Source organism: Curcuma longa, chromosome 11 (genome assembly GCF_044706935.1).
Source record: "Curcuma longa cultivar G26 ecotype Majalengka, Jawa Barat chromosome 11, ITB_CL_G26_1.1, whole genome shotgun sequence".
Classification (NCBI taxonomy): Eukaryota; Viridiplantae; Streptophyta; class Magnoliopsida; order Zingiberales; family Zingiberaceae; genus Curcuma; species Curcuma longa.
Genome location: NC_133871.1, coordinates 26,135,858 through 26,158,001, shown reverse-complemented (window position 1 = coordinate 26,158,001; position 22,144 = coordinate 26,135,858). Strand labels below are relative to the sequence as shown.

General features: G+C 40.3%; 6 protein-coding genes and 1 pseudogene across 7 annotated transcripts; 6 read left to right on the top strand and 1 right to left on the bottom strand.

Annotated features, from left to right (window-relative positions):
• Window positions 1-411: 411 nt before the first annotated feature.
• LOC141837565 (uncharacterized) lies at window positions 412-2,789 on the top strand. Its single transcript, XM_074724944.1, has 2 exons — window positions 412-738; window positions 2,532-2,789. Exons 1-2 carry the CDS (start codon window positions 626-628, stop codon window positions 2,734-2,736), a joined length of 318 nt encoding a protein of 105 aa, XP_074581045.1. The 5' UTR covers window positions 412-625; the 3' UTR covers window positions 2,737-2,789.
• Window positions 2,790-3,618: 829 nt separating this feature from the next.
• Window positions 3,619-6,842, top strand: LOC141837564 (NADH dehydrogenase [ubiquinone] 1 beta subcomplex subunit 2-like). The gene is made up of 4 exons (XM_074724943.1): window positions 3,619-3,787; window positions 5,450-5,495; window positions 5,581-5,643; window positions 6,625-6,842. Exons 1-4 carry the CDS (start codon window positions 3,678-3,680, stop codon window positions 6,634-6,636), a joined length of 231 nt encoding a protein of 76 aa, XP_074581044.1. The 5' UTR covers window positions 3,619-3,677; the 3' UTR covers window positions 6,637-6,842.
• Window positions 6,843-7,940: 1,098 nt separating this feature from the next.
• Window positions 7,941-10,445, top strand: LOC141837563 (basic endochitinase-like). 2 transcript variants are annotated; one of them, XR_012602539.1, is made up of 4 exons: window positions 7,941-8,226; window positions 8,327-8,480; window positions 9,235-9,920; window positions 9,955-10,445. XR_012602539.1 is itself a non-coding variant. In XM_074724942.1 (3 exons), exons 1-3 carry the CDS (start codon window positions 8,058-8,060, stop codon window positions 9,743-9,745), a joined length of 834 nt encoding a protein of 277 aa, XP_074581043.1. In that variant the 5' UTR covers window positions 7,941-8,057; the 3' UTR covers window positions 9,746-10,445. The 2 variants fall into 2 exon arrangements, 1 of the variants encoding a protein (XP_074581043.1); XM_074724942.1 differs by having other exon boundaries at window positions 9,235-10,445.
• Window positions 10,446-11,094: 649 nt separating this feature from the next.
• LOC141837370 (uncharacterized) lies at window positions 11,095-12,075 on the top strand. The gene has a single exon (XM_074724785.1). It carries the CDS (start codon window positions 11,248-11,250, stop codon window positions 12,073-12,075), a length of 828 nt encoding a protein of 275 aa, XP_074580886.1. The 5' UTR covers window positions 11,095-11,247.
• Window positions 12,076-14,393: 2,318 nt separating this feature from the next.
• LOC141837977 (APO protein 3, mitochondrial-like) lies at window positions 14,394-16,143 on the bottom strand. The gene is made up of 3 exons (XM_074725352.1): window positions 15,466-16,143; window positions 14,926-15,368; window positions 14,394-14,808 (listed from the first exon to the last, which is right to left on the bottom strand). The coding sequence occupies exons 1-3, from the start codon at window positions 15,840-15,842 to the stop codon at window positions 14,399-14,401; spliced, it is 1,230 nt and encodes a 409-aa protein (XP_074581453.1). The 5' UTR covers window positions 15,843-16,143; the 3' UTR covers window positions 14,394-14,398.
• Window positions 16,144-17,283: 1,140 nt separating this feature from the next.
• LOC141837976 (glycosyltransferase family 92 protein At1g27200-like) lies at window positions 17,284-19,090 on the top strand. Its single transcript, XM_074725350.1, has one exon. The coding sequence runs from the start codon at window positions 17,343-17,345 to the stop codon at window positions 18,960-18,962; it is 1,620 nt and encodes a 539-aa protein (XP_074581451.1). The 5' UTR covers window positions 17,284-17,342; the 3' UTR covers window positions 18,963-19,090.
• A 438-nt stretch (window positions 19,091-19,528) lies between these two features.
• Window positions 19,529-21,110, top strand: LOC141837979 (HMG1/2-like protein; annotated as a pseudogene).
• The last annotated feature ends 1,034 nt before the right edge of the window (window positions 21,111-22,144 follow it).

Genomic DNA, 22,144 nt, shown 5'->3' with positions numbered 1-22,144 from the left:
TACGATTTGATCCCCAGCTACGGCGTATTTGTATAATTTTTTTCCAAATGAGGAGCGCAATCAAAGAATGCTGGACGTCTGGGCTGACCGCTGTGTACACTTCTCGATTTACACTAGTGGCCGGTGAAAAACTGCCTGGCTACGTAGGGATTGGGCCCTTGCTCACCCCCAGAGATAGTCAATGGGGCTAACGGAGATTTATCAATTTTTTTTTCATCATAACTAGTCCTTGGAGCATATATCAGGGGTAAAAAAATTGATTAATATTAAAGTTGCTTTGATTAAAATTGTCCCACTGTTATAATAATATTAGAATATTTTAGGAATAAAAAATGTTTTTTATTATACAAAGATGAAAGTGTTTTTTTAGTAACAAAAATACATTATTTTAATTCCATCCGTCGAGTTTGGTGGGCATCCGTAGCTACTCGGGCGTCAACAAGCCCAAAGGATCAGCGTCGATCTGATCCGCGCCGGAGATCTTCGCGTCGCTCTGATCCGCGCCGGAGGTCTTCCGCTGAAGGAGACGGATTTGGTCGCCGGTTTTGCTCGAATTCGCGGATGCTTGATTGGTGGGAATCGGCGCGGTAGGCCTCTTAGGTTCGCTTTGGTTGGATCCGGGAAGATGATAACGCGATCGAATCTGGCGGAGCAGCTCAGGGAGTACCAGGTGAGATCCAAGCACGAGTGGGCGACCTTATCGTTCTTCTCCTCCACCGCCACCAACACTTCCTCCTGGTAATAATTTGATCATGCCCCATTTTTGTTCACGGTTGTTTTGTTCTGTTATCTCGGTTTTGTACGCTTGTGGAAAATAAAAGATCGATCCGATATGTTCTGTTAGCATTGCGAATCGAGTTGCTGGATCTGCTCTAAATAGTTCTTTCGATTTATGTTTAAATTTTAGGATCAGAGTGGGAATTAGATGATCTAGCCAATTCTATTCAGCGAATTACTAATGTACTTGTTTCTTTTGTGTGCCATACTTTATTTAAATCATTTTGGTAACATGCTTCGGAAACATTACCCTTCTCAAAGTGTATATGGAAAATGAATGGAATTCTCAAGATCCATTAAGTATGCAAATTTCAATAGTGAGATCTAGTTTTGCAACAAGAATGTAAAATGTCAAACCAAATTGAAAAGACCAATCATGTGGTAGTAATGTTGTACCAGATTATAAGAAAGGTCTAGTTTGTATGAGAAAGGAATTTTACATAGCTACATTACTTATAGTTGTTGTTCAGGCTTCAGAAAGTAGGATATCAAAAATCTCTTGAAATGGCTGAGACAAGAGGGTGAAAATTTCAAGTTCAAATCATTGACCTTCAACTTTCTTCAATTTTTCAACGATCCTAACTGAGTCAAGCTTCTTTGGTTGAGTCTGATTATGCATAAAGAAGTGACTCAATTTGACTTTTATAATTTATGATTTGACTGGTAATCTGGTCTGTAGCTTCATGCCCATCCCAAAGGATGACGATTCCTTACAGTTTTCAGGTTCACTAGGTTGATACTATTTGTAAATTTTAATGAGCCATGACTCTGAAATTTAGGTGTGAAGCAAGATGGCAAGTGCAAACTGAAAAGAAAGACTCATTGTGTGTCCAAAAATGTTTGCTGCTTTATTATCGTAATTGAACATTTTGTTCTTATTGACGTCCCTGCCATTAGCGAAACAACTCGAATGATCTCACGAGCCAAGGCCTTCTCGAATGGATGTGTGAGTGGCTAGTTAATCCTTTTTCATCCAAAGGATATCATCATTCACTAGGGAACAGCATGCAAATGTCTACAAACAAAGAAATAATTACCATATGTACATTAGAGATCATCATGACAGACATGTCACCTCCCCCTTATCAAATTGATGGTCATCCAACAGCACACTCCAATAGGATTGGCTTCCACCAAAATATGGCAGGACCTCTGCTTCCGGTTAGTGCTGTTCGGCTGAAGCAGTTTCAAACTGCTACCCACTTGTAAGGAACCTCTATTGTTATGCTAAGGGATTTCAACCATTTTTTGATGGTTTTCAGCTCAGTTTTCTTGCTGAAGTCGTGATGATTCCTTTAGAGACATGCTACAACTGTTAAGAGGCCAAAAAGTTTGTAGATAGAGAGTTCTGTGCCCAGGAGAGCTGATGCTATATCTAGAGAACTAGCTAGTGAGGTGAGTTTTTGTTTGCATTTCTTTAACTGTAAGAAAAAAAAACATATAGGAGAATTGATAGCTTTGTTGTACACATTGTAGCATAGTTTAACTTGGAATTTTCTACTTTCCTTCTCATATCTAATAGATTTGTATTTATTGATGTATGCAAGCTTAGGTTGAACCAAAGTCTATTGCCCCTGTATTTTTACTAGTTTTAGAATAATTGTATCGTATCTGAATCAAATCCAAAAGTCATTTCCTCTGCTACTTCTTGACACTATAACCCTGTGTACTTAGTGATGATTCAATGATGCTATTTATTCGGCAGAAGCAATTTTGTCACTTTAGATTCTTACCTTTGTGTTACATTTTTACAGGGTGGACGTGATCCTCGTGGTATGGGAGCTGTCTATGTTCGCTTCCCTAATTTTCTCAGGGGTTGCTTTGTTTTTCCGGTACATCAAGGTTGCTTTGGTCTTAATCTCTCTCACTTTTCTTATGCTTCTGTGCATCAAAGTAACAAAGCAAGCAAGAAAAAACAGGAAGATGAGGAGAAAAATGCTCCTACCATTATCAATGTAAAATTGTAACTCTGCAATTTCCATGCCCCGCTGATTCTTGTTCAAATGATTTTGCAAATAGTTCTGGAGCTTGCTTCCATCAATAGTTTAGTTTGTTAGGATAAAATTAAAATTAAAATTTCACATTGAAAATATATAGAAAAGAATATCGATTTATAAAATGAAAGATATCTTCATTAATATGAAGGTTTAGGTCTAAAGTGGATAATATCATACAATTGTAAAGATATAGAACAAAACACACCTTAAGATCTTATAAAAGAAGGATAAATCATGGTGTTGAACGGTCTCTTAAGAGAAATTAATTCCTTAAGAGCATATATTCGTAGAGATTCGAACTTTGCTCTATTATTGTGAATCTATCCTTCGAATATCAAGCCCTTACATAAACAAACACAAAGGTTTTGTGGGCTTACTTATTTGGTTTTAAATTTTCATTTAAGATCATTGTGTAACCAAAAACACTTTTTTTTTATCGTATTAATGTTAAACTTGTAATTTCCACCTCATTTAGATAACTCTAATGATGTTTTGACAGAATCTGATTAATGGTTCGAATCATACATATAGAAATTCAAGTTAATGACTTATTTGATGAAAAATATAATTTCAATTAAAATAATGGAAAATAATTAATTACTAATTATACGATTATGTAATGAAACGTCAAGAGTTTGACATTATAGATTATTAAAATCTTTAAAATGTATTTTTTTAATTATTTATGTCAAGGTATTTTGATGATAAAATAAAAAATATTAAAAGTATTTTAACATTAATAAAGCCTTAAATTATTTGAAAACAAATTATAAATTTTTAAAAATACTTTCCCATTAAAGTATTTTTGTAATTAACATCTTTAATTTGATCCGAAGTCGACGACTCGACCCCTTGAAGCATTAGAACTTGCAGAAGTAGATCGGATTGGGAGACGGGGAAGTGATGGGCGGCGGCGGAGGGCACGGCGGGAGCACCACCTACAAGGGTTTCACCATCCACCACCCTAAACGATGGCACGTCGTGACCGGGAAGGGCCTCTGCGCAGTTATGTGGTAATCTAAGCCCTAACCTAACTCCCATATCGTTCTCTCGTCTTCTGTGTCGGTTGCCCATTCGAATTTGGTTGAGATCTGTAGTGGCGCTCTTTCCTTGCTAAATTGATGGATTTCGTTTTCGGTTTTCAAGTTAAGGTCGATGGAGTCCTTGATCACGATTCCCGATTGAAGAAACTAGAGATTTTGATTTACAAGTTGTCAAAGTCACGGGGATCGGAGTCTTGATTGTTTGCCTCTCAAACAAAGAAATTCGCGAATTTATTTATTTTACATGTAGATAGCTAAATTATTCCCCCAAAGCACTCGATTGATTCGGATTATGTTTGTGGCATTTTATCTATCGTGACTTGGATCGATGAGTTTTTGCGTTGAAATTTGTCAGAACGTACCATTAACGTCGTGCGAGAGTTGTTTCAGAGTGATACACCATTTATTTGGCCATTTTTTCCGAGAGATCTATCGTTGAAGCTATGTGAAGTCAAGCTTTACACATTTTCACCATTTCTGCTTACTTCTCTTGCAAACATAAAGAAAAATAAATAAATAATGCACATTTTGGAGTTGAAATTAAATTTTTGATAACCCCAAAAGTTGGTATGCTTGTCTAATATCTTAGTAATATCAGTGATTAATTTTTATTTACAGCAGCAGGTTAGTCGTCTCACTGAGTTTGTAAATACTAAATACACTATTAAGGAGAAGCAGCGTTTCATTTTTATTATTCACCACACATGATTTATGAGCCATTTTTTTTATGTGCAATCCTTAGACATGCCACCTTTTCTAGTACCTAATAAGTTGTTTTCTCCATTTTCATTTTAAGCATGACCAATTATTTATATTAAGACTTAAGAGTGTCATTTCTTCCTTTGCTTTTCGAAGTGTGATGTTGAGTTTTACTAAACATTACATCTCAATTGAGCATGCTAATTTATTGACTAGATACTTTTATATGTTTATACAAATGGTTCACTGCGGAAATTTACTGTTGAAAATTATCTGCTGACTTACGTTTTATTATGCAATAGATATTTTCATGAGCCACGAATAGAAGGAAAATATTTCATTTTTGACGCCTGTAAAAGTATTTCATTTATATCATTGATTCCCATCTTTACAAAGGCATAGTGATATAGGACAGAAGTTAGAGAATAAGATAGAAGGAGAAAGGGAAGAGAAGAGGATATGAGAGGGAACAGACGTTGAAAGAGGAAGAATATTATTACATTAACATAAAAAGAAAACACAGTTCTTACAGAATGAGGAACAGGGCAGTGGGATAAAGGGAAGGGAAAAAGGAGAAGAGAGGGAAATGAGGGAGAAGATGGATTCATGGACAGAGCATTACATTAAATTCTTTTACACCAGCTACCCTATGTAGATGTTAGGCTAAACTATCCATTGCTTATGGAAAGCATCACACTAAGCAAGGGAGCTAACTACAATGTGCCAGCTATTGAATTGTTTTACTAGATATTTGAGTCCCTATGACATCCCTACTGCATCACATTGCAAGTGTACTTGGCTATACGAGTTGTAAATGCCTTTGAGATCTGAAAAATGTTTTTTAATTTTCTTTTTTTTAAAAATAATAATACTTCTTTCATTTTTTTTCAAGCATAACCATGAATATCCATGTGAATATACATCCCTTTGCAGGTTTTGGATTCTTTACAGGGCCAAGCAAGATGGACCAGTAGTCTTGGTAAATTACCTTACTATGAATATCATCCTATACCTTGATCCCTTCTTTTCATCTCAATATAACTGTTGTACAAACACCTATTCAGGGTTTGCGTCATCCTTGGGAAGGGCATGGTGATCACTCGCATGATCATGTGCATGAAGACAAGGTATTATTGTACAAGCATGTCTTAATTCATCTACAATTTGCCTTTTGTTTGTGTATATATCATGTTCCTTTTTGTACTTTCTATGACATGGTCACCAGTGCTCATACCCCTGGAGCATCTTGGTATATATTGCAGTTAGTGAGAAATGCAAATGTCACTATTATTGTGTTTATTTATCTATGGTTGTTTCAGGTTTTTGGTCTCCCTACAGAAGAAATATTCTTTTTCAATAATGCTATTGGTTTTCTTTGGCATAATGCAACCATCTTTAGTTTTGTTTTAGATGACCTATCCATTTTGGTTAGTAATCTACACGCCCATGACATACATATAATTTTTGGTTCCACACTATGCAAATTACTGCTGCTATTGAGAAAAATGTCACCATTTGTCCATTAACATTTTATAATTTGTTCTAAGCTGTTTTGTTTTCTGGCTCCCACCCAGTGATGGCGAAGTAAGTCCATTAGAGTTACAATAAACTAGCTGAGATGGAAGGGTAGATGTAGAGACTGCTCCTTAGGAAGAATCATCAGATGCATATTCTTGTTGTCGGAGCTGGAGAAAACGTAATTCTGTTAGAAAAAGTTGAGTTTGTTGAAAGTTTTTTTTACCTTATCTGTGAATCGAGATGGCCTAAACTACTTCCACAAACCACAATATTCATAGTAAATTACACTATATCATGGAGAAAATGCTTCTCCATTCCCCAACTCAGAAATTATATCTACTATAATAAACGTTTGTGTTCATTATCGTCTAGTGATACTAGTGCATAAGCTTACCTGAAGGCTTGGCTTATGGTATGCTAATCTCTTGATTTCTCAAGTGTTCCATGGTTTTAAGACGTCAAGATAAGAGAAATGTACACTACATGAAAACACAGTATGGTTTTAAGACGTAATGTAGTGTATCATGCTGCGTTTTCATTAGATTAATAACGCATTTATATTAATTTCTCAGAAATTGCATTTGATGCAGGAATCGCATTAGGATCCAGATTGCGGATGCGGTGGATCCAGCTTCTTTATTTCGCTGCAATCTTTAGCAAATAAATGGACGTGTAAGACTCGAAAAATACTGCTACGTTCTTTTGTGTATTCAACTGATGCAATGTTTGATTGCTGGAACAAGTGTTTGTGCCCTTAGTTTTTCGATCTGACGATCTTTTCTGAAATTAATTCAGGTTGTGTTATTAACGAAGGCGGTCATGTGAAAAATGATTTATCTGTTCTTATTTGCGGATGGTTTCTCGTGTATGTAGCTCCGTCTCTAAAGGGTGAGTACCATTCTATTTATCAGTTTATTGAGAAAGATTGGAAGCAAATTAAAGTATTTTAATTTAGTTTAAATCGGATTAAAATGTCTATAAAGATAGATTACTAGCTAAGTCTATTGTTCAATCGGCATGATAAAGAAGGGAAAAAAGGAACGGGAGGTGAATGACACTTAAAAAGGTTTTGAGAAGAAAAATTACCTGATATTTATTGATTGAAAGATATGCCATTCTCATCCATTAAAAAAGCAAAATTCTTTAAAATTAAATAATTACACATATGTTTATCTAATTTTAAAAATGGAAAAAGTGAAAAATGCTGGTCTTTCATAACTTTTTCCATTATTAAGGCATTGAGCAAGTTGCACTCACAAACCCAAGTAAACCTACAATTTTGACTTTGCGTCTGTTACATGTTTAATTTCTATGTACATTTTCTTCTTCTTGACTTAGACTTCTTTCTTGTTTTCATATACTTGACGTGTTCCTAGACTTTGTGTCGATTCGATGTTTTACTTCCAATGTGAAAAGTTTGACTCCTTTTTTAAAAAAACACAATTTGAACGTTGATTGTTTTTCTAAAAACATATAATTTTGGAAATCTTTAAGCACTCACATCTTAATAATAATTAGATTATGACGAATTTTAAATTTAATAATTTTCAAAGGCTCTTATCAATTAAGTTAATTGGCACATGACCTACGCATTCTTCGAATTAAAGATCTTCTTTCAATAAAGAAAAGACTGAAAAAAAATTCCAAGTTTTTTCCACCGCTGGCTTTGACTGACTGACTGCTAGCGCATTAGAATTTAGAATTGTTTTATTCCATTTTATTTTCAAAATTATGCATCATAATTTTTTCCACAATTTTTTTTACATAATTATTTTCAACTACATAGAATTAAGTTTTTTTTTTTATGTTAAAGAAAAAACTTAATCCAAAACACTCGATTTAAAACAGATAAAATTCCTCATGAGAAATATGACGCACATTTTGTAGTTCTAGGGTTCCTCGACAACCCTGTCACACATGGAGCCCTTCTTCTTCTTTCGTCTTGCTCATCTTCTTCCCGACGCCGCCGCACAGCCACGCGCAGGAATTAGACGGGCTGTTAACTCTCTCCGACTACAACCGGATGCTGCTGCACCGCGACGACCGCAGCTGCCCGGCCAGAGGCTTCTACACGTACCGTGCGTTCATCGCCGCCGCAGAGTCCTTCCCTGGGTTCGGGACTACCGGCGACGTCACCGCCCGGAAGAGGGAGCTCGCGGCCTTCTTCGGGCAGACATCGCACGAAACGACCGGTCAGTTCATCCCCGAGACGGCCATGGATCATCGATCGATCAAACAATATTAGCGATTAATTAATTAATTAATTAGGGGAAAATGAAAATAATTCAACAGGAGGATGGGCTAGCGCCCCGGATGGTCCGTACGCATGGGGTTACTGCTTCCATAGGGAACAAGGGAGTCCGCCGGACTACTGCGTGCCCAGCGCAGAGTGGCCATGCGCCGCCGGCGAGAAGTACTACGGACGGGGACCCATGCAGATCTCCTAGTACGTATGCACTCACTCAATTTATTAATTATGAGAACTGATATCCTGCGTGATAAATTCCTGCACGCCCGTGCGTGACATCGCCGATCCACCGCTAGTGCCGCCGCCCTCGCTATGCCGTCCGACCACCACTGGCCTCTCCCTCGAGTGCGATTGACGCGCAGCTCGCAGGCGCTTCATCCGACGTCGGATTCCGGCCGAATAGTGGCCGGAATCCGACATAATTTGGTCGGAAACAGCTACCCTCCACTGCGCAGCCATTGTCGACGGCAATCGGACCGGATTCCGACTGAATCGCAATCGGAGACTGGCCGAGGAAGGGCCGGCATCGTACGTTGGTCCTTCCTCGTCCGGTCTCCGATTGCGATTCGGTCGAAATCCGGCCCAATCGCGCCACTGCCATGGCGTAGGCCACTGTCGACAGCGATCGAGTCGGATTCCGACCGAATCGCGATTGGAGACCGGCCGAAGGACCGGCGTCCGCACAGTGAGAGGCGGTTGTTTCCGGTCAAATTACGTCAGATTCCAGCCGGACCACTATCCGGCCAGAATCCAACACTGGACGAAGCGCCAGCGAGCTGAGTGTTGATCGCGCCTGAAGGAGAGGCCAGCGGTGGCCGGACGGCCCGGCGAGGGCAACAGTGGGTCGCAGATGTCGCGCACGGGTCGAACAGCACGGGGCACGCAGCATAGCATTTTCGTATTAATTATTATGCTGTGGCTGATCATATACTTATTCGCCGACGTTATGCAGCAACTACAATTATGGAGCAGCTGGGCGAGCCATCGGGGTGGACCTGCTCACCAACCCGGACTTAGTCGCGACTGATCCGGTGATCTCCTTCAAGACGGCCATTTGGTTCTGGATGACTCCGCAGTCCCCGAAGCCATCGCCCCATGATGTGATGGTCGGAAGATGGCAGCCGGAGAATAGAGACAGGCATTTGGCTCTGGATGTAACCATCTCCTTGAAGAAGGCCAGTTGGCTCCGGATGACTCCACTGTCCTCCAGACCGTCATCGTCGCCCGATGATGTAATCATCGGAAGATGGCAGTCGGCGGATAGAGACATGTTGGCCGGAGAGATTGCCGGATATGGTGCCATCACCGACATCATCGATGGAGGGGTGGAGTGTGGCAATCGAACTGTTGAATCTGCTGCGTCAAGGGACCGGATAGGATTCTACAAGAGATATTGTGACATTTTGGGAGTGAGCTATGGAGATAATCTAGACTGCAGAAACCAGACTTTTTTTGGCAGATAATTAGAAAATAAAGATAGCTGCCCTTAAATAAAGTACACTATTTCTGATCGATGCATGAAGAAGGATTAGAGTTGTTGTTTAAAAGAATAATCCAAACTGGAGTCTCTGCTTCTTAACATTCTCAGCTTCTTTAATACTACCAATCAGGTACACACATTTTCTTTTCATATTAGGTGTAGTGTACTGAACCTGTACCCTAACATATCCAGGTAATAAGTGATCCATAGTTGAATGATTCTTGGTATCATCTCCAAGGTGTGGCCTAACTAGCAGACATAACACCCGTGCATCGGAGATTAGTCCATCATTTAGACAATCGACAGGATGACAGGAATACATAAAATAATGATCATGCGTTCTACCATAGAGGCAAGCACATTAATATATAGAACTGTGAAAGGGTTTGAGAAGGAAAGAAATCTGACCTGTTTAGTAAAAAATGGTACAGGGACCAAATTCCGTGCTTCATTGCTGAAAGATTCTATCAATCTGCTCAAGTAACTGGGTCTGTAAGAAGATTCCAAACAGTCATTTCTTCTTAGAGTAGGAGTATGCGAATATGTGCTTGTCTGTGTCATTGTTTGTATGCCTTGGAGTGGCTAAATTGTCTAGTTATGAATCTTGAAAGAGATACATTGACCATGTTCAAGTTTCAGCATGTATATCCTCTAAATTGTATGCTTTTCCACAGAAATTAGATCTATCAGCATCTTTATGACTACTATAGACATACCGTTTTGGAAGATTAAAGAAACAAATCTAAGTAACTGGAAATATATTGTCCTCATTATAAATAAAGAACCTTAGTTGCTCATCTCATATGAAACTGAGGCATTTCATTTGCTTCTTTACAACTTCGCGTATTATTGCAAATATGATTTCAAAACTTGCAAAGACAGAAGGAATATCCTCGAGGAAAATGGAACTCCCCAAACTCAACGGCTTGACTACCTAATAAGCATTTATTTTCCTTTTCATGTTTGGTTAGTTACTGAACCTATTTGCCACCATATAGGTAATAAGTTTGCAATGATATGTAGTTGATTGGTTGATCCTGTCTTCAAAATGTGGCCTAACAATCAGACACAGGGCACCTGCACATCAGAGATTAGCTCATAATTTAGAATTATAAATACAAAAACATCTTGGAGATTCCAAATCTGACCTGCTTAAATGATTTGTCTTTAATCTCATTGACAGTAATATATAGAATACAGTCATAAGTTGTACGATCACAAGGCAAAGACATACTTAGATATATAGGTGCAAAATGATTTAAAATGAGGAAAGAAATTGACCTGTTCAGCAAAAAGGACACAAGATCCAATCACCATGCTTCACACATCATGTATGTCTTAGCTGGAAAGATTCCATTTGCCTCCAATCTGTTCCAATGGATCTATAAATAGGGAGAGCTCCACAATCATTCTCATCTTGGCATCCTGCTTCTCTCTACTCCTAAGCTCATTGTACTGCAAGCTTCACAAATTCACATCGCAAATATGGTTGATTCTCCTGTGATCCCAACTCACCCTTCCCATGTCCGGTGCATCAGCATGCCATCAAGAGATCACCCCATCATACTCGAAGTGCAAGAGCAACTGCAGAAACTCAAGTCTTTTGCAGGTGAATACTATTTAACACCCCAAATGATTTGTGAGGGACTGCAAGCCCTTGCATGCTTGCATGAGTGCATTGATGAGCTCCTTCAGTTGTCTAGCAGCAGCCAGCTCTTTTCCAACACCCAACATAACAGGTGGGTGGAAATAGAGTTGGATATCTCCATCAGACTGTTGGACTTGCTTGGCACCATAAGGGATTGCATGATATTGGCAAAAGAGTATATTAGAGACCTTGAAATGGCCCATAGAAGGGGAGGAGAAACAGTTTGCCAGAGTAAATTGCATTCTCCCATTTGTTCAGACAGGAAGGCCAAACAAGGTATCAAGAATTGCATCAAGTTACTGAAGCAGATGGATGACAGACTTGTCTTATGTTGTGTGCACAATGATCTATACCATGTGACAACGACATGGAAGGAAGCAAGAGAGATCACTCTTTCTCTACTCCAATCCATCTTCAACTTCTTGACCGTGCGAAGCCCCAGACCAAAAACCGGAAGATGGTCACTGATCTCAAAGGCATTGCACAAGAGAAAAGTAGCTTGTGATGATTTGAAGCATGAGCATACCGAAGCCAATCACAGGACGTTGAAGAAGCTAGAAAGCCAGACATTGCAGAACATCGAGGACATTGAAGCTGGATTAGAATGCTTGTTTAGAAGACTAATCCAAAATAGAGTCACTCTTCTCAACATCCTAAGCTTGTAATGATCCAACCATCAGCCTTTACACTGAGAGGCCATCATTAGCACCCAGTTTTAAAAGAATTGCTTATGCATGTATCTTGTAAAAAGATGACAATTAAAGTAAATAATACAGTAATGGACACCTATATTTTTGGTTCAGGAAAAAATTTCTTTCTTGATATTTTCATGTTTCTCTCAGCGTGCAAACCTTCAAACTTCTAAACCTGCATACATATTGTAAATAGCCAACACATGGATTTCCAGGGAGAACATACTCGATCTTATAAATAGAATATGATAATCCACTATTGCCAACGCTTGTATTTCCCAAATGAAATGCTGAATGCCGATGCCTATTTTTTCAATCATGTTGCAAAATAGATCATCACTACATCGAACTCTACTCTGTAATCTATACACTGACTTGATATTTGGTTTATTCGGTTTTCCCTCTCCTCATTTCGTGTTGTATTCTTTTACTTTGCAAAAAAGTAACAGCTTTTAGCATTTAATTTTTTTATACACAAAAGAAAAACTGAAATAAAGAGTTAGTTCAGACACTCACTTTCCTCGTTGACAATTATTTGTGTCCTCTTTCAGGAAATAGAAAAATAATCATCACTGTAATTGTGCCTCCAATGGAAGGAATATATTGTTATAGAAACTTAACTGAGGAGCATGAATATAAGCGAACCATCCTCTCAAATATTAAGAATGCAGATGCCTATAAGAAAAGAGAAGAAAAGAATGCAAATGCCTATAAAAAAAATGAATGCAAATACCTATAAGAAATTTCATCTTGCTTGCGCAAGATTAGAGGAAAAAGTTTTTGAAAGAAGAATAAGATATCAAACAAACATTTCCGGAAATAAATTTGGTTATATTTTAGGGGAATCAACAAAAAATAATATTTAAATAAAAAGACAATTAATGGAGAAACATAGTGAATAGAAGGATAATTTGTGTATGATTTTAGTTGACTAAGAGAAAGCATGTGATAGAGTCCTTAGGCAGCCATTGTGGTGGATCTTAAATTTATGAAAGTTGTTGACTTAATGATAACATAATAAAATCAGTTAGACAAAGGTTAAAAGGAAGAAAATTTGCATCAACATGTAGTGCAAGCAACATCAACACTTAGTAAGTGCCAATCCAGTTTTTCCATTCCCATTTTTTCCCTAGTACACTGAATGATCCTATATATCATTTATGACAATGATTCTCTCCATGTCGTCAAACAAAGTATAAACTCACAGGGAATACTATATTGACTGATATAATTTCTATATATCGTGCATCTTTGACTGCTAAGTCAAGATTGATGTCGTGAGTGGTTGGCATCATGTCATGTTTGTTATGACTATTGAAACTATTTTGACAGAGGCATGTCTAAAGTACTTCTATGTACATTGAGCCTTTTCCTAAAATTTTAAGCTAAGGGAATAAATGGTTTACTAACAGAACTAAACATCAGATCTCCCAGGTCATTAGATTGAATTCTAGTTTTCCCCCATTGTGCAAACTACTCCAGTTAATAATGTTTAATTTCCCAACATAGGTGTCTTCTCCCAAAATCCATGAAGCTTTGGCCTCGAATGCCTTAAATTGAAGTCTGCCACTCCATTTTAATAAACTTGATCATTAGAGGCTGCTCAAACCAATAACTTGGGTCATTTCCTAATAACTGAAAGCGTAGCCTAATTACATCGATGGCTACAATATTACAGACACTGCTTTAATAAAACCACAACCTCTCCAGAATCAGTAATCAGTATCTTCAACCAAGTTTAATAGAAAATGTAGATATACCTACATTAACAAATCTGGCACCCAAATTCCGTAGGACATAGGCAGGAGCTATCCGTGTCCTTACACGACATCGACGGAGCATCACATCTACCCAGAGAGGAACACAAGATCTGTTCGAATCAATTGCAAAAACAAATAATAGTAGACCCCAAAGACAGCGAGCACCGAGATTGAATAGACTAGAAGCATTGCGAAGGATGTTTCAATCGGCGAATGGAAACGGGTACCTGGGTACGGCGAAGCCGAGGGAAGCTCGATCTGGAGGTACGAACGCGCTGGCTAGGGTGCAGAACCAGGAGATGGAGGCGAGATCGGAGGGGCGACGGCGACGGCGACGGCAACGCGAGAAGAGAACTGGAGAGCGGAGCGGGGTAGGGATCCAACCGACGATAAGCGGAAATGAACTTCAAATCGAATTCGATAAACCTTTAAATCCAATCGAACGGTCCGATTTGAATTCGATACTGATTTGGCATAAAATGACAAAATAATAATAATACAAAAATTCGAAAATACGCGGATTTAGCATTGAAGTTTCAGACCACTAATCTCTCTTCGTCCAATTCCGGCACACACACGTCCTCTCTCATCATCCCTCTATAAGCCTCGCCGACGCCGGCACCAGCCTGAGCAAACAGCTCCACCGCAGCTGGCAACTTTCCGAGGTACCTCTTCAGCTCATTCACGAGCGGCGTGCCGCTGCGGGGATCGGGAACATGCCAGACGTAAACCGGCGGCACAAGATCGTCCACCGTCGCCTCCTGCCACGCGTGTTGTCCGTCTCGCATCTGGTGCTTGTAAGCTTGGCAGATCCGCGCCCGGTGGCCCTTGGTTCCCACTTGGACTTCCGAGCAGAACCCGCATGTTTGAGCCGGGTACTTCGTCATCAGCTCCGAAACGCCGGAATGCAGCCTCTCCCATGCTTCCATGCCTTGTGTGGCGATCTCTGAAACACCACAAGAAAATCAATGAGACAGCAGAATGCTGAATCTGATATGCAAATGGCCAATGCGACGAGCCAAACTCTGGAAGGCATTTTGACAAACACATAAGTAGAACGAACCTTGTGCATCATCTGCAAATGCAAATGACTCTGCTTCGCGTTCCTTTTGGTTGTTGTTGTTCTTCTTCTTTTTCTCCCAAAAACCATGTGGTTGTATGTCTTTTCCGCTAGAATAATCACGAGGAAACTTCCTTTCGAAATCAAACAGCTTTCCTGCAACATTGTAAACAGGGTAGATCCTTCTCTTTGTTGGATACTCTGGAACATCCACGCCTGCTTGGATGCATAGCTCTACCACAGCGGGAATTCTGTCAACCATTAGACGCTCCTCGTGCGAGACCGCCCTCCCCAATCTGTCATACAGATGGAACGACTCGACCGTAGGAAGAACATGCTCGGTCCCTCCTCTTACCCAACTGTGTTCTTTGCTGGGCATGCTTCCGGCAACATCGCAAGTGCGTATCAGATGAGGAGCTCCTCCTACATGAACTTCTCCGCACACTCTGCAGCATTGCGATTGATTTGCAAGCAAGTCAACAACCTCGAAAGCAAATCTAAAACTTGATAGCACCAAAACCCTCATCTTTATTTACAGAATACCTGCACACATGAACATCGACTTGCTCCAAAACCCTGGAAGCGCATTTGAAGAGCACCTGCCACAAGCGATAAACCTCGTGCGCCACGGGAACCAAACTCCTGACCAGAAGGCCATTGTCGGGCGGCCGCAGCGTGATCTCGCGCACCTCTTGCTTCGTTTTCCTCTCGGCCCTCTTTGTCCTTTTGAGCTCGGTTATGCCCGTCACGAGCGGCTTCCTCTCTGATCTCTGTAGCCTCCTAGGGAGCTCGACGTGCTCGTCCGACCGCGTGGAACCCGTGTAAAAGAGCGGCACTGAATTCATTGACGAATATCGTCGAACACCTTGGTGGCGGCAGTGGTAGTGCTTTGCCAAGCCACCGAGTCTGCAGAGGAACATATGGAATAGAAAGATGTAGACTCAGTGGCTTACCCCAAGATCTAGAAACCTTTATCGCGTCTCAAATTGCAATTGAGGTATAAAAAGGTGAACTTTCCAATCTCTACTCTCTTCCGGAAGCCGAAGCTCAAAATGAAATTTTAGGGTTTAAGGTTTAGGTATATGACCGCTCTTTGTGGTCACTCGCAAAGAGAAGAGGATGGAAGAGAAAGCAGTGGACGAAAGAGGAGAAGCGACTAGCGAGCGTTAAACGGACGAAAAGGGAGGCGTTCAAAGGAAAACAGGAAGAGAGTACATGCTACAATAATCATTTGATTAAGTTAATAAATAATATTTTTATTAATGTATATTATTATTATAGTGCTGTTTAATTTTTTTTAAAATGCAAGTATTTGACAAAAAACATGTTATAATCGCTTGTTTGCTATAAAGAATCCAAACTATACATAATATTTAATACAAATAATCGACGCTCAAACATAATTTCAAACGTCTTATTTAAATATAAGCTCAATAATTGCCAATTTGGCATTAAATCGATCAATTTAGCATAAATTATATATGTATAATTTGGAATAATACTATGAAATTGAAATGGATGTTTGTTGGGGTTGCCTTCTTTAAATTTACTAATTTGGTTCATACCAATTTGCCTTCTTTACATTTATCATGGCAAAATTATACGGCCTACATGCCATATTTAGATTGAAAATTCAAAATTGACAAAAATAAAAATGAAACAAATATTTTTTATTTTCTTGATTGAAAATTAAAAAAGAATATTTCACGAAAAGATCTAAAAAATCTTGAGCGGGAAAAAAAATAAAATCTAGAAAATGTTTTATTGAAAAATACAAGAGAGATACAACCGCGATGTGAAACGTTTGGTGCACTGAATTGGAACTATATTTAAAATAAACATTTAAAAAAAGTATGGAAAATAGGATTTTTTTTTTTTTGATATGAATAATTAGTTTCTTCATTATATTTTCTCATTCTAATTTAGTAAAATAGTTAATAAAAATAATATTATTTTATCTCATTGCCAACATACTATACAATTAATAATAATTTATTATTCATAACCAATAAATGTTCCTTAATTGAGGAATATTATCTTTTCGTTGCCCTAAACTACTGTCAATTTGCTTACCCAAATTCATACTCTCGTTTCATAAGGCGGGCTAAATGTGGGACCCACGTTTGGAGACCAATTACTAGACGGATAAGACTTTGGAGAGAAAAAAAACTAAAACCATCGACCTTTTATTTTGCGAGAGCCAGCGTTTGGCACCGGCTTAGTGCTTCCTCGAAAGTGTACTCGGATGCATCACCACCGAGAGGGTGGGACCCATTCCCAAGTTCTCTGGGTCGAAGACAGGGGGAAAAAATATATAAATCTTCGTCTCTCCTCGACCGCGTCTCCCACAGACCACGACTCCTCCCCCATCCCTTTGTTCTTAATCCTTGCCTTCTCCTCCACGGCTCTCAAATCGAACCATGCGGCGGAGGCCGGCGATCTCGCTGCTCTTTATCGGCGTCTTTCTCTTCTTCACTGCCTCCGTCTTCTTCCACGTCTCCCGGGAATTCCTCCCCTCCGCCGCCCTCAACTCCGCCGCCCTCCGCCGCCCTCATACATCGCTCGCCGCCCGTGAGCTCCTAGGTTCCCCGCCGCCGCCCCTCGACGCCATCCTCCTTCCTGATTGGGAAGTCCTTCTCCTCCTTCCTCCCGATTCCTCCTCCTCCTCCATCTCCACCGCCGAGGGAAGCCTTTTCTGCCTCTTCCACACCGGCGCCGCTTCCCCCGCCCGTCCCGCCGGTGCCTCCGCCTTCCGATGCGCCCTGCCTCGCCGCCTCCGTCGTCTCCGACCCTTCTATGCTCCTCGCCTTTCCGCCGACTATGCCGCTGCCGGCCACGACTTCGATTTCGCTCCTCGGGAGATGATCCGGTGGTCGATGTCAGTGGCTTATGAATCCTTCTCCACCGACGACGACGTCATCGTCTTCGCTAAGGGCATCAACCGCCGTAAAGACTCCATCCGCTCCGCCGCTGACATAAAGTGCGTCTTCATTCCTGCATCCGGAGGCCCCGCTCTCGCTGCGACGCCCGCCACGTCGTCCTCCCAAGAGGTCTTCCGCTGTCCCCACCCCTCCGTGCCTCTTCTCCAACCGCTTCGCGTTTCCCTAGCCGTCGCGCCAGAGGCGGCGCCGATCGCCACGGTGGCGGAGTACCGAAGCCCGTCGCTCCGGAACCGGCCGCCATCCCGCGGCCGCGTGGCCGTCTGCGCCTGCACGATGGTGTTCAACGCCGCCAAGTTCCTCCCCGAGTGGGTGGCATACCACGCCGGCGTCGGCGTCGAGCGTTTTTTCCTCTACGACAATGCGAGCGAGGACGAGCTCGAGCCGGTTGTGAGCCGCCTCGGATCCGTGGGGTTCGACGTGGTGGTCCGGACCTGGCCCTGGCCCAAGACCCAGGAGGCGGGTTTCTCCCATTGTGCCGTCTCGAATCAGGACGAGTGCGACTGGATGGCCTTCATCGACGTGGATGAATTTGTCTTCGCCCCGGCTTGGGTCGATTTTGACAAACCCAACCGGTCCTTGATCGACTCGCTCCTCGTCGCCCCATCAGAAGTCGGTCAAGTCTCCATTCGATGTCTCGAGTTCGGACCATCGGGCCACCGTAGGCACCCTGCAGGCGGCGTGACCCAAGGGTACACTTGTCGTCGCCAAATCGAGGAACGACACAAGTCGTTTGTGCGACTCGACACCATCAACCACTCGCTGATCAACTCAATCCACCATTTCGGGCTAAAAGATGATCGCGAGACGAAATTTTTGACACTCACCGAAGCCAGAGTCAACCACTACAAGTACCAAGCTTGGAACGAGTTCAAGATCAAGTTTCGAAGGCGCGTGTCAACCTACGTGGCCGATTGGAAGCAATCGACAAGCCTAGGCTCGCGGGACCGAGTGCCCGGCCTAGGTTTTGAGGCGATCGAACCATCTAACTGGGCCAATATGTTTTGCGAGGCTAACGATACTTTGCTTCGAGACACAACTCAGAAATGGTTCGGAACAGTGAATCGTCTGGGGCAATACAGAATGCCATGGCAGAACTAAAAATTCTTTTTGCTTTTTCCTTCAAAATTACATAGTTTTAAACGAAAGGACAATTCTTTCATTTATTTTGGTGTAACTATTGTTGAGTTATGGAAAGAATTAATATATTTATACTTGTTTGATTGTGAATATCTTGACAACTGTATTTTCCATGCATTGTCTGCTACTGCTTGGTAGTTTCCTCGAACGGAAATTAATATTATTGATTTATTTTAGAGAATAAACTAATTATTTAATGCCCAAAAGCTGTGTTTCCGCGTCATTCCAATTCTTTTATTGACGTGGAGATACTTGCCGTGAAGTACAGAGCGAAGAAGATTTGCTGGTCTGGAGCTCCAAAACGTGTGCAGCGGTTGACGACGTTGACCTGTCGGCGGCTCGCACGTGTTTCACGTGAGTTTGGATATAGTTTTTGAAATTTCAAAATTTATAATTCGTAAATTTAATATTTGACTGTTTAATTTTAACCACGCTGCAAGATGAATTTCCTTGCAAAACGGTCCAACGGCTACCACCGCTATCAAATTATCTTACACGCCAATCGGCGGCGATCACTTGGATCGCTGATGTGTACGGTGAGAAATCACCCTCCAAAACCGGCATCCTGCCATCTCAGCCGTCAGATCGCGTTTCCCAGTTTTAGCACAATTCGCTCCGCCGCTAGACCTTTATTAGCGCTTCTTCTTCCGCAAGTCTTCCTTGCACAGCGTCATCCTGCTTCTTCCTGATCGGCCGTCACTGCGAATCCGTTTGGAGGTATGATTCTTCTCTTCTCGATCGTGTTTTGTGAATAGATGGTTTATCTGATCGGGTTTGTTCTAGGTCTCGCCATGAAACAGGGGAAAACGAAGGCTGATGGCGCGAAGAAAGCCGACAGCAAGTGAGCATGCTTCCTCCTGATTTTTTGTCGCTTTGTTTTTTTTGGTCGATCTGTCGATCTTTGGCTTTTTTGTGTTTACGATTAGCAGTGATCCGTAGCTTCCGGGATGTGTGATCTGATATTTTTGTGTTTTTTTAAAAACATCTGAAGGCTCGCTGTTAGGAAGGGATCGGAGCGTGCAAGTAAGATGCCGAAGATGACCAAGGCCAAGAAGGATCCTAACAAGCCTAAGAGGCCCCCTAGCGCCTTCTTTGTCTTCATGTGAGTTCTCCTGTTTTATTGATTTTTAGAGCCTTGTATTCCTTTTTATGGCTTGATCGCCGTGCTGATTCATGTTTGGATTGCCAGGGAAGGGTTCAGGAAAACCTTCAAAGAACAGCACCCTAACAATAAATCTGTCTCTGTGGTAAGATTCGTCTCTGTGCTGTCTAAGATCCATACGCTACTATTTCTAATTTTTTGCTTTTCAAAAAAGTGATCCAGAATCAATTAAATTTGATGTTAATAGGTCGGCAAAGCTGGTGGTGATAAGTGGAAGTCAATGTCTGAAGACGTAAGTAGTTCTTAGCAATTCGTGTTCCCCCATTTGATACGATTTAATGTTTCAATTAACTTCGATCTAAATTGCAAAATTCTGCTTGCATTACAGGATAAGGCTCCCTTTGTTGACAAGGCTGCGAAATTGAAGACAGAGTACACTAAGAAGATAACAACATACAACAAGAACCAAGTATGCCTTTCTATTTAACTTATGTATTAATCCAATATTCAATCAACTAATCCATAATGATCAAATAGGCTGAAGGCGGTAGTCTTCGGGGTCGCCAGGCTGATATCGCTGATGAAGATCAGTCTGACAAATCCAAATCTGATGCGCATGACGATGAGGATGGTGAGGGAAGCGAGGAGGTTTGTGATCATTCAAAACTTGTTCTGTAATTGTTCCCAATTGAAAATTCGAATAAATCTGTATTGAATCTTTAGTTATTGTTTTGTATTAAACCAGGACGAGGATGATGAATAGGGAAATTCTGGAGCAGCTTTATTCGTCTCTGGAACAAGCATAGCACATGAAAGCTGCGAATTGGAAACTTAGACCGGCATTTCTAACTTGTACTTAACCATTTTTTTTCCTTCGAAACCGTTTTGGGCTTCCTTCGTGTGCTATTCGCTGTTATCTTCCGTTTTTGCAAAGTAATGCTCTTATATGAATGTTAGAGCCGATGGAATCTTATTTGATGCAGTAATCAAATTTCTTTTTGTAAATTTATCCTTGGTGATTCATTCGTTGCATTTGATTGTCTAACTTGTGTTTTAGATCAGATTACAGAAAAAGGTAAAGCAACAGAAGAAGTGAATCACAAATGTTTATAATTCATTTGGCTTTTTGTTTTTGTTTTTGCCTTTTCAAATGTTGTCAATTTAGCTTATAGTTTGTGCGCAAATGTAAATATTGCAACTTTGTTACAGAAATTGTCATGAACTTATGCTCGAATCATGTGGATGTCACTGAAGAAAATGTCATTCAGCAAGTGCGTTATACATGATATATCATTAGCAGGTTGTGTTTGTTTTGACTATTAGGGTCGTTTATAAGATCCCTTCAGCTTCACATAGATTTATTCACTTGCAATATCAGTTAGATTTTTTTAAAGATATGCTTTAATATTTTTTTTATTAATTTCTAACTCTTCCAGCCATATAACTTGGAATTTGTCTATTGGCTTTTAAAACATATGCTTAGAATTTTAAAGCTGTTTTGATTAAAAATTCTAGTGAAAAAAATATTTTTGGATGAATGTTGAACCTTTTGATTTTTACGATTAGAAGTTATTATTTTTTTAATAATAAAAAATATTGGGCCGAGAAAGAGACTTCGAGCCCATATAACCCATTGAGTCAATTATCAGAGTACGTCTTATAATTTATTTTTAAAAAATTTGTTAATAATAATATTTTATATGTGATTCGTTCAATCTCTGAAATTATTTCAAAAATCTACACATTATTATATATTTATATATTTAAATGAAAAAAATTAAAAATAAAATTTACAAACCGAGTACAAGGCCATCCTGCTTATAAATATTTAGATAATTAAAGAGTGATTTAAATATACCAAAAAGTTTTCATGAAATTTCCCCCTAATGTTTTTACCAGTTTTTAAAAATGCTCTAACATTTAATTAACGTTAAAATCCATGTAAAAGTTGTATGTTATCATTAAAATGTCCTCTTTATTAATAAAGGAACCATATAAATGATAATTAAGAAGGATAAATAGAGATTGCAGCATTTTGACG

Excerpts from the sequence above, each read along its gene's own strand:
- LOC141837563 (XM_074724942.1), top strand. The coding sequence starts at position 8,058 with ATGCTGCTGCACCGCGACGACCGCAGCTGCCCGGCCAGAGGCTTCTAC. Across the intron at positions 8,227-8,326 it reads GACATCGCACGAAACGACCG|GAGGATGGGCTAGCGCCCCG; the intron begins GTCAGTTCATCC and ends ATAATTCAACAG. Across the intron at positions 8,481-9,234 it reads GGACCCATGCAGATCTCCTA|CAACTACAATTATGGAGCAG; the intron begins GTACGTATGCAC and ends GACGTTATGCAG.
- LOC141837976 (XM_074725350.1), top strand. The coding sequence starts at position 17,343 with ATGCGGCGGAGGCCGGCGATCTCGCTGCTCTTTATCGGCGTCTTTCTC.
- LOC141837564 (XM_074724943.1), top strand. The coding sequence starts at position 3,678 with ATGGGCGGCGGCGGAGGGCACGGCGGGAGCACCACCTACAAGGGTTTC. Across the intron at positions 3,788-5,449 it reads GGCCTCTGCGCAGTTATGTG|GTTTTGGATTCTTTACAGGG; the intron begins GTAATCTAAGCC and ends ATCCCTTTGCAG. Across the intron at positions 5,496-5,580 it reads AAGATGGACCAGTAGTCTTG|GGTTTGCGTCATCCTTGGGA; the intron begins GTAAATTACCTT and ends ACACCTATTCAG.
- LOC141837565 (XM_074724944.1), top strand. The coding sequence starts at position 626 with ATGATAACGCGATCGAATCTGGCGGAGCAGCTCAGGGAGTACCAGGTG. Across the intron at positions 739-2,531 it reads GCCACCAACACTTCCTCCTG|GGTGGACGTGATCCTCGTGG; the intron begins GTAATAATTTGA and ends ACATTTTTACAG.
- LOC141837370 (XM_074724785.1), top strand. The coding sequence starts at position 11,248 with ATGGTTGATTCTCCTGTGATCCCAACTCACCCTTCCCATGTCCGGTGC.
- LOC141837977 (XM_074725352.1), bottom strand. The coding sequence starts at position 15,842 with ATGTTCCTCTGCAGACTCGGTGGCTTGGCAAAGCACTACCACTGCCGC. Across the intron at positions 15,369-15,465 it reads GTCGATGTTCATGTGTGCAG|AGTGTGCGGAGAAGTTCATG; the intron begins GTATTCTGTAAA and ends GCAATGCTGCAG. Across the intron at positions 14,809-14,925 it reads ATTTGCAGATGATGCACAAG|AGATCGCCACACAAGGCATG; the intron begins GTTCGTTCTACT and ends GTGGTGTTTCAG.